Source organism: Toxotes jaculatrix, chromosome 20 (assembly GCF_017976425.1).
Source record: "Toxotes jaculatrix isolate fToxJac2 chromosome 20, fToxJac2.pri, whole genome shotgun sequence".
NCBI classification, from domain to species: domain Eukaryota; kingdom Metazoa; phylum Chordata; class Actinopteri; family Toxotidae; genus Toxotes; species Toxotes jaculatrix.
In genome coordinates, this window is record NC_054413.1 from 1,594,129 (window position 1) to 1,609,009 (window position 14,881).

General features: G+C 47.6%; 2 protein-coding genes across 2 annotated transcripts; one reads left to right on the top strand and one right to left on the bottom strand.

The window, feature by feature from the left end:
- Positions 1–131: 131 nt before the first annotated feature.
- On the top strand, positions 132–8,742 carry zgc:112982 (uncharacterized protein LOC503771 homolog). The gene is made up of 11 exons (XM_041065654.1): positions 132–346; positions 1,060–1,103; positions 1,234–1,899; positions 2,305–3,129; positions 6,204–6,373; positions 6,582–6,702; positions 6,833–6,905; positions 7,001–7,137; positions 7,237–7,342; positions 7,475–7,589; positions 8,018–8,742. Exons 2-11 carry the CDS (start codon positions 1,069–1,071, stop codon positions 8,029–8,031), a joined length of 2,262 nt encoding a protein of 753 aa, XP_040921588.1. The 5' UTR covers positions 132–346; positions 1,060–1,068; the 3' UTR covers positions 8,032–8,742.
- Positions 8,743–10,033: 1,291 nt separating this feature from the next.
- On the bottom strand, positions 10,034–14,866 carry lipib (lipase, member Ib). Its single transcript, XM_041065733.1, has 10 exons — positions 14,758–14,866; positions 12,577–12,968; positions 12,190–12,298; positions 11,980–12,081; positions 11,757–11,846; positions 11,486–11,653; positions 10,991–11,080; positions 10,716–10,824; positions 10,309–10,482; positions 10,034–10,170 (listed from the first exon to the last, which is right to left on the bottom strand). The coding sequence occupies exons 1-10, from the start codon at positions 14,807–14,809 to the stop codon at positions 10,086–10,088; spliced, it is 1,371 nt and encodes a 456-aa protein (XP_040921667.1). The 5' UTR covers positions 14,810–14,866; the 3' UTR covers positions 10,034–10,085.
- Between the last annotated feature and the right edge of the window lie 15 nt (positions 14,867–14,881).

Below are 14,881 nucleotides of genomic sequence, written 5' to 3' on the forward strand. Positions count from 1 at the left end.
TGGTAACTCCAGCACATGTTGATGTGTTGTTTATGATACTGTCGATGTTTCACGTGTGGCTGCGGAGCTGTGGCTTTGCGCATGGTTTTATTCTGAAAAGACCACGGCGGAAACCGTAAACGAGTTGTGTTTGGCGGTTTGGGGCTAACACCGAAGTTTGCGACCACACAGCCATTTTCTGACTTCTGTGGAAATCCCTGCGCTTTTAGCTCGGGTTTGGTTGCATTTGGAAACACACGGGGTTCTACTCTAACACTTCCAACTGTTATATTACGGGGTATTGGTGCGCTTGCGCTCGCATTAGCTAGCGTTAGCCGCGGTCGCCTGGCGTGTGTCGTGGCTTGAGGTAAGTCAGCTGCGTAGCGTTAGCTTAGCTCAGATAGCATTGGTTTGGTTTTCTGTTAAAAGGTGTTGAGAAGTGGCTTTACCTGGCTCGATGCAGACCCTGAACCTAGTTTTAAACCCATGGCTTAATGAACTTTTCTGTGTGGTTAATCCATTTACTGCTGCTCGTCCAGGTCCCGGTAATGTCTAATGATTAATTAATGATTTTATTGATATATCGCGCCGGAAGCGCTTACAAAAATACAATGCACCTGGTAATTAAATCTACGCTTTATTATAGCCATAATTCATTATTCATACTTTGGCTGGTCTGATTGTGAACCAGGTATTTAACCGCAGTTTCTGTGGTATGAAAACGTCTTAAATCTAACTTAAACCCTGTAAAACCACTGTAAGAAACAAGCCTACACAGCAAAGTTTGACCTTTTATGTTACATGTCATTGGAAATTACATGGTTGTGTGGTTGAAGAGACTCTTACCAGTCTGTTGCTAACTGTATAACACAGAAGAGAGTGCACCCACCTAATTTAGATGGGAAGAAATGGGATCCCACCAAGGCCAGGAACCATAAATCTAAACAGAAGATAAAGTCTGTTAGGAAAAGCTCCTCGTGTGTGGGAACACAGGGTCTCAGCTGTTAACTTCCTGTACTGTGACTGGCAGTGTTTTGCTTGCAGAATTAATCTTAACAAAAACCTCTCCTTTTCTTCAAGGTTGACAAAATGTCCAGATCACGGTCACGTTCGCCGCGCTACAGGTAGATGCATGTAAATGGTTTTATTTCCGTAGCTTTGTGTCTTAAATTTAGTCCCAGAAATGATGAATTTCAGTAAAATGCTTGAGTTTGATGAGTTTTTTTTTTTTTTCTCCAATATTTATATTTTCAGGAGGTTCCCGTGGGATGAACCTGGCTTTGATCCTTACAGAGTCCTTGCAGAATTGGACGGGAGTCCTCCACATAGGAGTCACCGCCTCAGAAAGGATCCGAAAGAACACTGGGACTACATCAGGGAAGACGAGTACCCAGAAGGCCAGAGAAGATCCCCTCCTTTCCCAGATGACCGTCAGTTTGGGCGCGAACATCGTCCAGACGAGGAGGAGTTTTACCGCAGGAGGCCATCACCCCATTATGATATGATGGGCTACGATGACCGGAGGCTCTCCCCGCCACATAATGTAGGAGGAGACGGGGATAGACGCAGAGGAGGCTTTAGAGAAAACTTGAAGAGCTTTGAAAACAGGGCGAGGTTGCCCCACTCTCCCCCGAGTTTGGCGAGGGAAAGATTGCCACAGACACCAAGGCCTCACTCAGACCACCAACAGAGAGAGTCGGGGATGGGCTGGAGAGAGGAGCAGGGCAGAGGTCGAGAGAGGTTCAGAGACCTCAGTCCCGGCCCGAGAACAGATGACCAACGAGGGGGAGCAGGTAGGGAAAGAGGAAGGAGGAACACACAGGGTCCCAGTAGAGACAGACGAAGGGAGGATCCACATCAAGAGAGGAACCCCAACTTTAAAAGGCAAAGAAGAGAAATGGATGACGCCAGTCACCCCGGGTAAATTTTAAGCAAAATGCTTTGCAGCTCTATCGCAGTGAAAAAGGACACGAAGAATTCAGAGGATTCTCATCTTATTTTCCATAGATTCCTCACCGTTTGTCATCCTGCTTCATGTTCCATAACATACATATTGCATGACTTAACGTTTTCTTTCCTTGCCAGCTCTTCTGGTACTTCAACATTCCTGCATGTCTCATGTTTTACATACTCTAGTTGTTTTTGCAATGGAAGCTTTAATTGGTTTAAAAAAAATTCACGTTACATTGGTAACTGGTAAATTCAAATTACTGTATGAGATAAATCCAACGCTAATATCAAGTGTGATTTTAAAACCAGATGTGAAGATGCGGTGGTTCCATGTGTCATTGTTGAACCATGTTACCTCCTCTTGTGCTGCCACAGGTACAGGAAAGAGGAGGGCTTTGGGGAACGGCGTTACCCAGCGGAAACACCCAGAGATGGGTTTAGAGGAGACATTCAGGGGAGCCTCCCCCACGGAGACACTCTGCACTTGAGACCGCTCGTCATTGAACACGATCACGGTATCACACAGAGCAGAGAACTGCCACGGTGGGAGCACTTTGATGGTCACCGAGATCTTGACCCTGAATTTGTTCGACAGAGGAGCCCCCGTTCACAAGGCTCCTCGCAGGAGCGTTCCAGGACATCAGACAGCAGGTTGGATGATCGGGAAGACGTGAGGGGACGGCGTTTTCAAGATAACTGGAGAGACTCCGACTATGTCGAACCTATGAGGAGCCCTGTGCTGCAGGACAGACCAAACCCCATGAGGTATGGTAATCGAGATGGTTCAGTGAACCACAAGGCCAGGGGCACTCCTCGCCCTGTGAGAGGGAGGTTGAATCGCGGACAGACTGGAAAGACTGGACCGCCCAGGAATCAGACGCGTTTACGGCAGTCCTCACAGGGATACCAAGATCTGCCTCATGAAGAGCAAAGGCCGGGGTACCGACCCTTCAGGGAAGATTGCTATGAGGATGACATCAAAGGCGAGCCCAGCTGGACAGGAGAAGACAGACTCCAGCAGTGGAAACACAACAGGCCTGGAAGTGTGGACCGACACCTACCGAGGGACGACTTGGACCCTAAAATGCCCCGTCAGAGAGCGCGCGGATGGAACGATCAGGAAACCAATAATATGGCTGCTGTAGAGGAGGAAACGTTAACTATCAAAGTGGACATGAGCCGACCCGTTAACCAGAACAGGTAGAGTATTTTTTTAATCGAGTTATCAGAGGTGAGTGGTGAAAGTTCACACTTCTCTTTCTGAGCTCACGGAACGCTGCTGCAGGAAGAGGAAAGAATCAGCCGGAAGCTGGAGACGTCACTGAAGAGCTGATCATCACTGGAAACACGAAACATTTTCATTTTACTGGATTTGGTTAAAGTTGAACCAAACACAGTCAGATGCTGAATGTTTACATGAAACATCTTAATGTCTGTTCAGCACCTCATGATGTGTGCTTTTTCATTACCCAGTATTTATACCTCACAGAAGTTTCTTCAAGGGACAGTACATTTTCAGAAGGTGACGTTGTCTGGACACGAAAACATCTGGATCGACGTAACAGGAAAGAAACTCATGCTGCGATTCAGACTGAAGACCCAGGAAAAGCTCAGACGTCCTGAGGAAACCACAGCACTGAAGCTGTGACCATGTTGTTGTAAACAACATGGCGCATGTCACTTGTGTACAAGAATTAACTGGAAGTAAAATTCGCTGATGAAATGGAAGAACCTGTCGTTCACTCACAAATCAAGACTACAGAAGAGCACAGCACCGTCAGAAGGTGGAGGAATCACACCTGCTCCGGCTGCTTTAACAAAAACCTGACAAGGAGGAGCAGTTACTGAGAGCAAGACTGGAGAGCATGTTTGGTAGAAGACAACTGTAAAGGACGTGTTGTCATCAAATTCACACCATTATGTCTTCACTGGTAAAGACAGAGGAGATGGAGTAGACTGGCAGGCTTGGGTACAGGGCCAGGGCAGCAGGTGCAGCCTCCACTGGCTGTCCAGTGCGTCTGTTTCTCACAAGGAAATCAGAAGAAACAAGACTTTGAAATCTGTCTCAGGAGTGAAGAGGAGCGGGCTGCAGAAACGGACCGTCACACAGTCACCGTGGAGTCAGAAACACCTCGAAGAGCATGTCCACAAGAATCTGAACCATGTGTTTATTTCCTGTTTCTCACCAAAAGCTGCTGCGTTTGAAGGAACGCTGCAACATGTCATCACTCAGTAATGTGATGTCTTGTTATGTTGTAAGTAAGAAAACAGAAAACGATCCTCTGACTATGATCTGGAGGAGCTGAGCTCTGTCGGTGAGGAAAATCCTTATTCCATTATTATTGTTCTCTGAGACGACCGCTGTCGTTTTGTATTAAACCAGCTCCTGATCGTCGCCACGCATGCTGCTTCTGGTTGAATCAGTTTTCACTGTTTCCACTGACACATCTGAAGTGTCTCCAGTGTCTTAAAAAGCTGGATGAGGAGACATGAAACCAAACCGTCCTGAAACCTCTGGAGGAAACGTCTGTTCACTGCTCTTGTTTCAGAGGGGAAGTCAAGCCAAACAGTGCTGGCAAAGACAGACGGTGCTCTGTGGAAACACGGATGCTCAGATGTGCAGATGTGCCACTTACCTCATGATACAGCAGTATCACCAGAGAAGAGAAACCAAGAACCAAGGAAGGATGTAAGGAAGGACGTGTCAAGCAGAACTCAGTCTGAGTTGCTTTGTGATCGGTATGTTAACAGAAGATGAGAGCATTTTGAGGTTTGGAAATTGAAAAGAACCGAGTGGGAAGAACACGTCAGCCAAGGTCAAGAAATTTACCAGCATGATTTCCCACCCTGTGTGGAGGAGCAGGGAGGAGAGCAGCAGCTGAAACAGGCTCCTGCACTCTCTGCATGTTTATTTAACAGCAAACTTATTTTGGAAACAGGATTCGAAGCGTGTTCACTCTGGGAAGTCTGAGACGTACTGAGGACAAACATGAACAACGGAGGAGTGTTGTTCTGGTCCAGCGTGTCGCAGGGACGTACAGATGGGAAAAGAAAATCCGCTGCAGCTGGTTTTTATGGAAGAACAGGATCTGTGAATCACAGCTCGGCTCGGAAAGGAGACGCTGACCGAGAGCTTCACCGACGTCAGCTTCACAGCATCAGTGAAGCCATGAACATAAACATCATCATTCTGAAAGAAAAGAGAAAATAAAGCCGTCAAAATAACCATTGATAATTAAAGGAGAAATTCATCTGTGCTGTCAAAGGCAGGAGTCAAAGCCACGAACATAAACATCACCTCTGCTATAAACTTCAGTGAGGAATCAACAGCATCTGTGATGGTAAAAGGAGAAATCGAATGAACGGAGATTGAAGTTGTTTACCTGAGTAATTGAAGCCATAAAGGTAATTATCACCAGTTCAGGACACAAATGTCATTAATGCTGATTAATGGAGAAATGTCAGCTTCATCGCTGCTGATCAAAGGAGAAATCTGAACATAAATGTCATTGTTACTGAAAAGTTTAAACCATGGACAAACGTGGACAAGATCTGATGAAGGTTCAGCATCATCAGATCCTTCATCAGTCCTAAAGGGGATGTTGACGTCATGAGCTCGGCTGTAAAGGAAATCCAGCCATGTTTCCATAAAAGCTTCATAAGGAAGTGAAGAGCTGAAGAACCTGTTGGGATGAATGGAGTCTGTCTGCCAGGCGAGAGTCAGCCGTGGAAAATCTGATGATCTGAGAACCAAAGAAAATGAAGCCGTGCTGAAGATTTAATGGATCAGACATGAAAGGAAGTGTGAACTTTCACCCTTAACCTCACCTGTGTGTTAGAAACAGGGGCATCATGGTCTCCTCCAGCTTTCACTTAAAGCCTGTGTAAATATCCGTTAACAGATAATGAGTCTGTATGATTCTGTGCGCTGTAGAGGTTGAACGTCCCTCATGTTGACTAACAACATGTATGATGTAGTTACTGGAACACGTGGAAGGTAAGTGTGTCGGGTAAGGTAAAGCTGCTGCTCGTATTTATCTTCTTTTGCTGAGATGTGATGAGCAGAGTTCATTTAATACAAATGAATGTTTTGGCAAAAATATACAAACATGCTGCTCACACTGAGCACATCGATAGTGTGTCTTTAAACTCGCTAAGATCATAGATTAAATATTTATCTCCTGTGTGTTCAATGAAGGGCTCATCTTCATCATGTTGAAGGAAACCATGTTCTTAACCTTCCTCCTCCTCCTCCTCCTCCTCCTCCTCTGCAGCCTGCTGTGTTACTCCTCAGACAGGCAGCTCTCTTTAGACCTGGTCAACGTGGGACGTCAGCGCCTGGACTTCCTGCCCATGCTGGAGCACTCGGGGACGTACCGTGAGACGGCCACGCACACTGGGACGTTTGCCCAGGAAATCATCACGCTGGTGCACCACGTCAAAGGTTAGCACAGTGTTTGCACTGCGTTTGAAATAAATGTGTAAATCTTTTTTTTGGATCAGTTTGTATTTGTCACAATTCAAATTCAGTTTTTGTTTTTTTTCCCAAGAAAAACAAAATCATGATGCTGTATATGGAGTAAGATGTTGTCCAGGTGTTTGTTGACTAAACCTCAGATAATCAGTTGCTTGTCTCTTGTCTGTGTTTGCAGAGCAGTATTTCAGAAGCGATGGCGTCACCCTGAACGAACGTTTCTCCACTCCACAGAAAGGCGGCTACTCTGAAGAAGAGACGGAGGAGCTGACGTTGGATGAGAGGTTCAGTTCAAACCGGTATGTCTGGACGGTGCTGAGAGAACAGGGCATGACCTGCTGAAACACACTACTCAGAATTTTAAGGAATAAACCTCGTGCATGGGGCTTAACATTGAGGTTTGTTTCATAAACCTTTTCTCCGCTGCAGAGGTTTCAGCCTAAACACGACCTCACTGCTCGGTGACGACGAGCCTCTGTTCTCCAGGTTGGGACCGATGCAGGTAAATAAACGGCCCTCTCTCTGTGTCAGTGTCTGTGTGTACGAATTTCCCGATGAACATACGGGTCAGTAATCGTACTGATGTTGTGACGACAGGGTTTGAGCCAGCAGCCGGTGCGAGGACCGGGGGATCTGAGGCATGACCTGGAGAGGAGGAGGCAGGAGAGACTGGAGGGGGTGAAGGTCACAATACCAGGGAACAGCATGTCACAGCGCCACCTTGATCCAGTCAGGTGGGAATACGCTCCTTCACCTGCAGAAATGTTTGCTGTGTTATCATTGTCAGAGTCTTAGCGTTTAAAAACTCAAACTTGTGTTGATGTTTCTGTCAGCGAGCCGAGTTTGGAGTACAGCGACAAGGACGAGATGGCTCAGGTGGAGGACGGAGGATTCTCCTCGTGGCCAGAGGAGCAGAGCAGGAGGCGAGAGGGCAACACGGTGAGTGTTAAAGAAGCAGATCACGGTGGAGTTCCACCTGTCACAGGTTCAGTCGTGTGATCCGACTGATGGAGATTTACACAAAGACATCAGAGCGACTCTCAGACCTTTTTCCATCCTTTTTGGTTTTAGGGCCAGAGGAGAGGAGCTGCGTACAGGCCCAACACAGGCTCCCAACGCAGGAACAATCGCTTCGGTCACCGGGTTGGATCAGTGCGGCGACAGAACAACCGCAACAACCCTGCAGGTAACTGAGTACCCCTCTACTTCATTTTACCCAGACTGGGGTATGACAGTGTCCTCATGTCCCAGTCTGGATAAAATTTACTCTGCAGAGTCTGTGGTGGCTGACAGTTCAGTCTGAGCTCAGCTGTCTCCTGCTCTTTCTCCTGGCAGCTGTGAGGTCCTCAGGTACTGCAATATTCCCCTTTGACCTTTGACAAGTTGACATGTTACCGTTTTAAGGAAGTTTCCGATCACCTTCTAATCGTACCGGAGCTCGTCCAATCCCATCTTCTTGCCTCCTCCATCTTCATTCACAGCAGTCAAATCCTCTTTTATTGTTAATGTTTGTGCTTCCACACTGGCCCACTTTTCTCTGACCTCCTCTCTCTCTCTCTCTCTCTCTGTCTCTGTCTCTGTCTCTGTCTCTGTCTTTGTCTCTGCTGTTCATAGGTCCTAACTGGTGATTGGACAGTGGAAAAAGAAAAACATCATTTGGATGTTGACGATGTGTTTGAGACTGATTGCACATCTCGTTTAAAAAAAGGAAAACGGCCAATCAGACAAAGTGTTTTGTCCTTGTCTGAGGCCACATTGTGTCCGTGTTGATCCCTGACGTGGGAAGAGACTGTGAAGACGTCTGTGCTCCGTCTGTTTGCGGGAGCGGCGGCAGCAGACCAGCTGAATTAAACGATTAAACCGATTAGACTGAATGTGAAAGGTTGGCACCTGGAGGTTCACGTGTCTGTAGCTCTGTGATCTGTTCACACCTGTTCTCTCTTCCCGTCTTCTTTTGCTTTCTCTTCTTGCATTTTGTGTGTGTTTCTTTAAATTCAGTCGCCGTTTATCAGGAGAGCGTTGGCTGAACGTCAGCAGCTGAGTCTCACTGAAAAAACAACACTTTGCTCGTGTGAAGTTACGACTCTGAACGACCCTGGCTGAACATTCATTCTTTTCTTTTTTTCCGTCCCACCCAGTTACCAGTGATCACAAATCACCGGTGATGGTTGATTATCCGTAAATTACCGTACTGATTCTGTAGATTCCTGCCGTTTTCTTTCTGTCTCCTCTGTACATCAGCGTTTTGTTAAACCAGCTTCACTGTCGGTGACACACGAGCAGACGCCACGAGCTGCTCGCCTGTTGTTACTGCCCGAATAAAACGTGTGTCATTTGCATTCTGTCTGAGTGTCTGTGGCGTTTCAGAGCCGACCGGGGTGCATGCTGGGAGTGACTCTGGGTTTGCGGTGAGATAAATGTACTGACCTGCTCACTCTCTGAATGAGTTACAGGTTAGTTTGTGACCTTAGAAGAACCTCGGCGACGTTTTGCCTTCAGAGATTCTGCCTTTGTTTCAGTTTAAAGGAGAAAATACATCAGTACTTAATCAGATATGTTTTGAAATTAATATTTATTTCAAACAAAGGGTGAAAATACATAATAAAAAAGTTTAGTTTTTCAACACACTTTTCATTAGTTAAGCATCAGAGGAAACTTTGTGTTGGCCGCTCAGGTTTTTGTTATTTTTACATAAACCTCTTCAACCGCTGAATCGATTCGTTTACAACCTGTCACTGTTTCTTCTGTGGAAAAACATGAATACAGAAGCACTGCAGTAAAACAGCTTATGTCTGGTTTTGTTTTGCTGTGGACAAACTTCATAGCAGCGTCACTGTGACAGTACCAGTAGGCTGAGAACTGCTCGGTGTAAGGCACAGAGAAAAGAAAACCTTTGTAACTGCAATGAAACTGATCAGAGGTCAGACGTGTATAGTGTGTAATATTTCACGTCATATTTCTGTTGTAGATTAAACAACTTTCAAATTCTCATTGTTTTCACACAGTGGTGTCCGTGACCCGGTGTTTTCCACAGGCTGATTATTGATTGTATTTATTCCTGTATTTGTTTATATATCTGTATTTATTTATTTATCCATTATATTCTTTGGTGTAAGCTTTGTGGTTTGGGTTGAATCTGGTGTCACAGTATCATATTTCATGATGAAGGATCTAAGATCTAACTACACACGTGACTCTGTTTAGAAAACTAATCGACATTTTGTTTGTCACTCTGCTGTCTGAACGTTGTGTTTACTGCGGGACAGGTGTGTAGTAGTACTGACAGTGTCGCTACAGGTCAGGTGAGGTCAGTGGAGATCTGACCTCACCGGGACGCCGAGTCTCTCCCGCAGCAGCTTCTTCCTTAATCTCATAACAAATGTTGTTGCTGTGTGTCCTGATCTCATAGCTCATCATGAGTCAGTCTCATTAGCTTCACAGAAATCCCGTCAGCATCGGCAGATGCACACTGTCCAGTAACCAGGAGTTATGCACAGCACCAGTCGGGCCATCGTCATCAGCCAATGAGGGGCCTGCAGCTCCTCCTGTGGGGCCCCTGGAGGTCCACTAGGGGGCCGGGGACACCCCGTAGTATCCCAAGGACGTCTGGGTATCCTTCTGCAGGTTTAGGGGTGAGTACAGATGTGTGTCCATAGATGAAGAAGTTGGTCTGGTCAGGAAGTCAGAGGCGTGAGTTGCAGGGCAGAGGTCGAAACGCCACCTCCATGTTCTCCTCCATGATGATGTCAAACCGGCACATTAACGGCCTGAAGCAGAGGAAAGTAAGATGAACACCTCACAGAGATGCAGCCATTCATTTTCACTGACTCACACTGAGTAGTTTGATTTACTCTGTCACTTCCTGTTTGTAAAACTATGAACAGGAACGTGGGCTGAGGACCAACCTCCCAGGATGCTCCAGGGGCGTGAAGCGGATTCGCAGCAGTCTGATTTTGTACCGGGGGCCGATCACGTTGCCGGTGTTGATGCGCATCGAGATCTTTTGGACGTGCTGCAGATCCTCATCGAACTGAGCCAGCAGGCGGGTGGAGGTGTACTGCTCCAACCGGAAGAGTTTACTGGGAGAAAAGAGGAGGAGAACTCACAAACTTACAAACTTAAAAATAAAAAATCTGCAAACCTTATCCCATTATTTCATCCAACAAAGCTTGGTAAAGGAATAGCTCATCAAAAATATCCACATTTGGTTTTGTTATAATTGCTCTTAATCTCATACATGTCTCTAAAGACAGTTTTTTTTTTTCCACTGCTTATTAAAGCCAGTTATGTTTATTTCCACTGACAGACTCACTGGTCTACTCGGGCCTCTGTGAAGCTCCTGCCACTGTGCAGCCGGATGTAGATGACCCCCCAGCGGAGGTACTGGTTCCACGTCACCATGTCGACTCTGTAGCTCATCTCTGCCACAAACAGGACACAGACAAAAAAAAACTTTAATGACATGGAGCAGAAGACGCCTGCTGTCAGTGGGTTTGAATGTCTGGTGCTTCTGCCCGTTACAGCATGAAGCACGCTGCACTGCAGTCGGCCTGTCATGTGACTGATGTGAGACTGTGTTGGACTCACTCCTGTAGGGCAGCGTGGCGGTGGTGCTGAAGAAGACTGTGGTCTGTCCGAGTCGCAGCAGAGTCTCTCTCCACTGGCTGAGATCGTAACCTGCAGGTGAGAGCGTACAGGTGATCAGACCTCTGAGGCGCTGGTGCGTGTGGTAGTTTGTCTGTTTGCCACACAGAGACGCTGTTCTCTGCTGAACAGAGGGAAAGATGCCAGCTGACTCAAACTGAGCAGGGTTTTGGTTTCACCCAGCAACGATGTTAGTGCACTGACCTCAAATAACCCAAACTGAGAAACAGCTGTGAGGGTTTGCATGACCTTAAAATAGAAACTAAACAGCCCAGAAATTATTTTCTCATATTTCTACAGAAAATCTTGTTTATTTGCTCAGTGGGGCGGATTAGAGTTTATTTTTCTGCATGTAAAGTGTCACTGTGAAAATAAATAGCTTCATGTGGGTCACCACCACAGGCCTAACCCTAACCCTGAGGTCATCTGACCACCTACCGAGCACAGGGCAGGAGGCAGGTTTGAAGGCCTCACACTGGAGACACCTGCCGTCGATGAAGTCGCCGTAGGACGAGCAGGGGTAACCTGTGAGGCTGCAGGTTCGGTTCAGAGCGCACAGGAACAGAAACACCGAGCGCTGGTGGTCGCACACAAAGTAAGATTTACCTGTGGGAGGCAGAGATGTTGCTGCATGTGAGTGCGTTTGTGTGTGTGTGTGTGGATGAGTGTGTGAGAATGCACCTTCCTCTGCCTGCGTGTGTGTGCTCACCTGCGAAGATGGTTTTGGGACACCCTGGTTGGTCGGCGCCGCCGTTGGCGTAGAAGTCAATGTGACCGTGAGCACCTGTCAGTCCAAACGCTGCACAGCACAAAGTACAGATTCAGTACTGAAGTTCAGCTTTAACTGAAGACTGTGACATGAACAGAATGTAAAATACAGCTTCACCAAATCCCATGTTTGTGGTTAGTAAGGTTGACTTTCAGATGCTCACAGTTCATGTCTGTGTGAAGGACGTCCACAAACATGGCGTCTGAGGGGTCCAGTCTCTCCTCTGGTGTGGCACTGGTGAACATCGGCCCTGCCGGGTCCAGACCTGGAGAGAAGGAGATATAAGGAATCTTTTTTTTTCTGAGCTTATTTTCCTTTTTCTGCTCCACTACCTATAAACCCTTCATGGTTTCCTGCTCGTTAATCGTTTTACCTGTGATGCGTCCAATCTTTCCCTTCAGGTTTGCTCCCACAAATCCAGCCAGGTGAGCTCCGAGGCTGACGCCGATGAGGTGAACTGAGCTCAGAGAGGCTCCTTCCTCCTGCAGACACACCACATCCAAAACTCACCGTTACAGTCAAGGTACTGTCTGTTCAGCTGCTGCCTCACTGTGCACTCATGGACAGAACACGTTCTTTAGGCCGTTCTTTACCTTTACTTAGAAATTGATCATGAGATGTGATAAGTCGAGATGTGGGAGGTTTTTCTCGTGGTTAAACCCTGACTTTTTATCCACTGCATCTAAGTTTCCAAGCTTTCACATTGTTATTGTAAAAGGACAAAGACACCACAGTGAACCTAAATCCAGAAATGTCTGACCTCCATAGTCATGATGAACCCCGTCAGGTTGTAGGCGGCCTCCCTCGTGTAGGCCACGGCGGTGAAGTAGTTGAGGTTCGCTGCCCCCTTGTTCCAGTCCACCACGATGATGTTCATGTCCTCCTGCTCGGCCAGCAGGTGGACTATGTGGTCGATCCAGATGGGTGGCGCCCCGGTGGGCCGGTAGCCGTGGATGACAAAGGCGGTGGGGCGGGAGACGTTAAAGAGAGGCTGTGAGGACAGGTGGTGGTGGTTGAGCTCACGGCCGCAGTCGAGGTTGGAGCGGGTGTAGAGGAGCAGCCGGACGTACAGGCTGGTTCCCAGGAAGCAGTGCGACAGGTTGAGGTCTGTGAAGTTATCGCAGGACTCGCCCGCCCCGCTCTCCTCCTGGCCTGGGGACACAAAACAGATGGCAGCTGAGGATTATGGGAGTGGAATCATTTTGTACATGTTTCATCATAAACCAAAGTGTTGGGGAAATTAAAGTCTTGACCTCACGGTGGCGCTGATTGGCCCAAAGTGAGCCAAGAACACGTGCCCCACACCATCACACCACCACCACCACCACCAGCAGCAGCAGCAGCAGCAGCAGCCTGGGGCGTTAACAGGCAGGTTGGGTCCATGGATTCAGATTCTGACCCTACCCTCTGCAGCCTCAGCAGAGATCCAGATCCATCAGACCAGGACACGTTTTCCTAGTCTCTGGGCTTGGCTGACAGGACTGAGACCTGACGTGGTTCTTCTGCTGTCCATCGTCCTCAGGGTTGGACGTGGTGTTCATTCTGAGAAGCTTTTCAGCTCAGCACAGTTTTAAAGAGTGGTTATCTGAGTTACCGTGGCCTTTCTGCCAGCTCCAACCAGTCTGACCTCTGACCTCTGACCCCTCTCATCTAGGGATCACACTGCACTGCACAGAGGTCAGAGGTCAGACTAAAGGGTTTACTCAGTCTGACGGTAAACGCTGGGATCAGTTCTTCGTCTGGTTTCCCGCTAAGTGACGGTGAGTGTTTGTTTGACCTCTTTAGCTCCGCGATGTGAAGATTAAGTGTGTAGCCAGGATAACGGAGAGTCTCCTTAGCCCATTTAAAGTGTCTTTAGCCTGCATGCCGTCCTGTCCAGGCTGGTGCCACTCTCCGTCTCCTGAGCGGGGAGAACTATCAAAAATTTCCACCATACAAATAATTTGTGTCTGTTGTTTTCATGTGTCAGGACACCACGGACCATCATCACTGTCCTAACAGGGACACTCCCCGACGAGAGAAACAGGAGAGTGTGTTTCATTAAATCTGAGCAGGGTTCAGTGAAAACTGCCGGGCTCAGTCTGGTCGGCGTGTTGTCCTCGTAGAGGTCAAAGGGCAACAGGTTGTTCAGTCAGTGTGTGTAAGTCAGGTTGCTGAGCTCAGCACTTTGTTCTTCCTCTCTGCTCTTTGTCTTCACTGGATGTACACATCAGCCTGTGGCAGCGTTGTTTGTTCCAGCCTGCTGATCGCTCCACACAGATCTGATGTCTTCATGTCTTCGCTGGACGTTTGGGGGTCACATGCTTCCTGTAGGTCAGGATTCATTCCCCGGGTCTGTTTCCATCGAGCTCTGCTGCATTTCGCTTTTATCAAAGCACCAACCAAGCAAACGGTTAACGCTCAGCGTCGGAGCTAGCTGCCCGCGGCGGGTAGCCATCCCCGCTCTGCATTTAGCACACACGAGTGCGACACTGCCCTCAATAGGATCAGGCTGCTATAAAAAAACACCTCATCCCATCACCACCCGCCCCACCCTGAACACAAGAGGTGATTACAGCTGTCAGTCAAACAAAGAGGGTGGAGTTAAAGGGTGGAAATGGCCCCAATCCAGCCCCACATTAGTACACTATGTATAACGGATGAATGACCAACAGACTGTGTGTGTTTGTGTGTGTGTGACCAACTGTATATTTACTTTTACAGCCGCAGACTTCTCCGTGTTACGGAGCAGATGGGGAGTGACTTTAAATAATCTGTTCCTTCTGCACCTCACTGAGCCGTTTCTTCCGTCTGCCGTCGCACACACATCGTAGGTTCGTGGCCATTTGGACTCGAACTTTAATCACAGTGTTGAGTTTCTCCTCAGAGATAAAAGTTGAACGCAGCGAACAGAAGATCTGTTTGATATGATGAAAGAAATAATAGTTGGTGTTTTTCTTACCTTTGCAGAGCATGAGGAGTCCCAGCAGACCCAGAAGTCCACGGGGCAGCATCCTTCCTCCAAGCACAGGGACGAACAGGGACAGAGAGAGGTGAGGAGACGGACTGAGAGAGAAGGAGCTCTG

Bases quoted from the DNA above. Each gene is read 5' to 3' on its own strand.
- zgc:112982 (XM_041065654.1), top strand. From the start codon at position 1,069: ATGTCCAGATCACGGTCACGTTCGCCGCGCTACAG. The intron at 1,104-1,233 runs GTAGATGCATGT...TTATATTTTCAG, and splicing joins TCACGTTCGCCGCGCTACAG to GAGGTTCCCGTGGGATGAAC. The intron at 7,138-7,236 runs GTGGGAATACGC...TGTTTCTGTCAG, and splicing joins CGCCACCTTGATCCAGTCAG to CGAGCCGAGTTTGGAGTACA.
- lipib (XM_041065733.1), bottom strand. From the start codon at position 14,809: ATGCTGCCCCGTGGACTTCTGGGTCTGCTGGGACTCCTCATGCTCTGC. The intron at 12,969-14,757 runs GTAAGAAAAACA...TTGTGTCCCCAG, and splicing joins ACTCCTCATGCTCTGCAAAG to GCCAGGAGGAGAGCGGGGCG. The intron at 11,654-11,756 runs GTGAGCACACAC...TGCCTCCCACAG, and splicing joins TCCCAAAACCATCTTCGCAG to GTAAATCTTACTTTGTGTGC.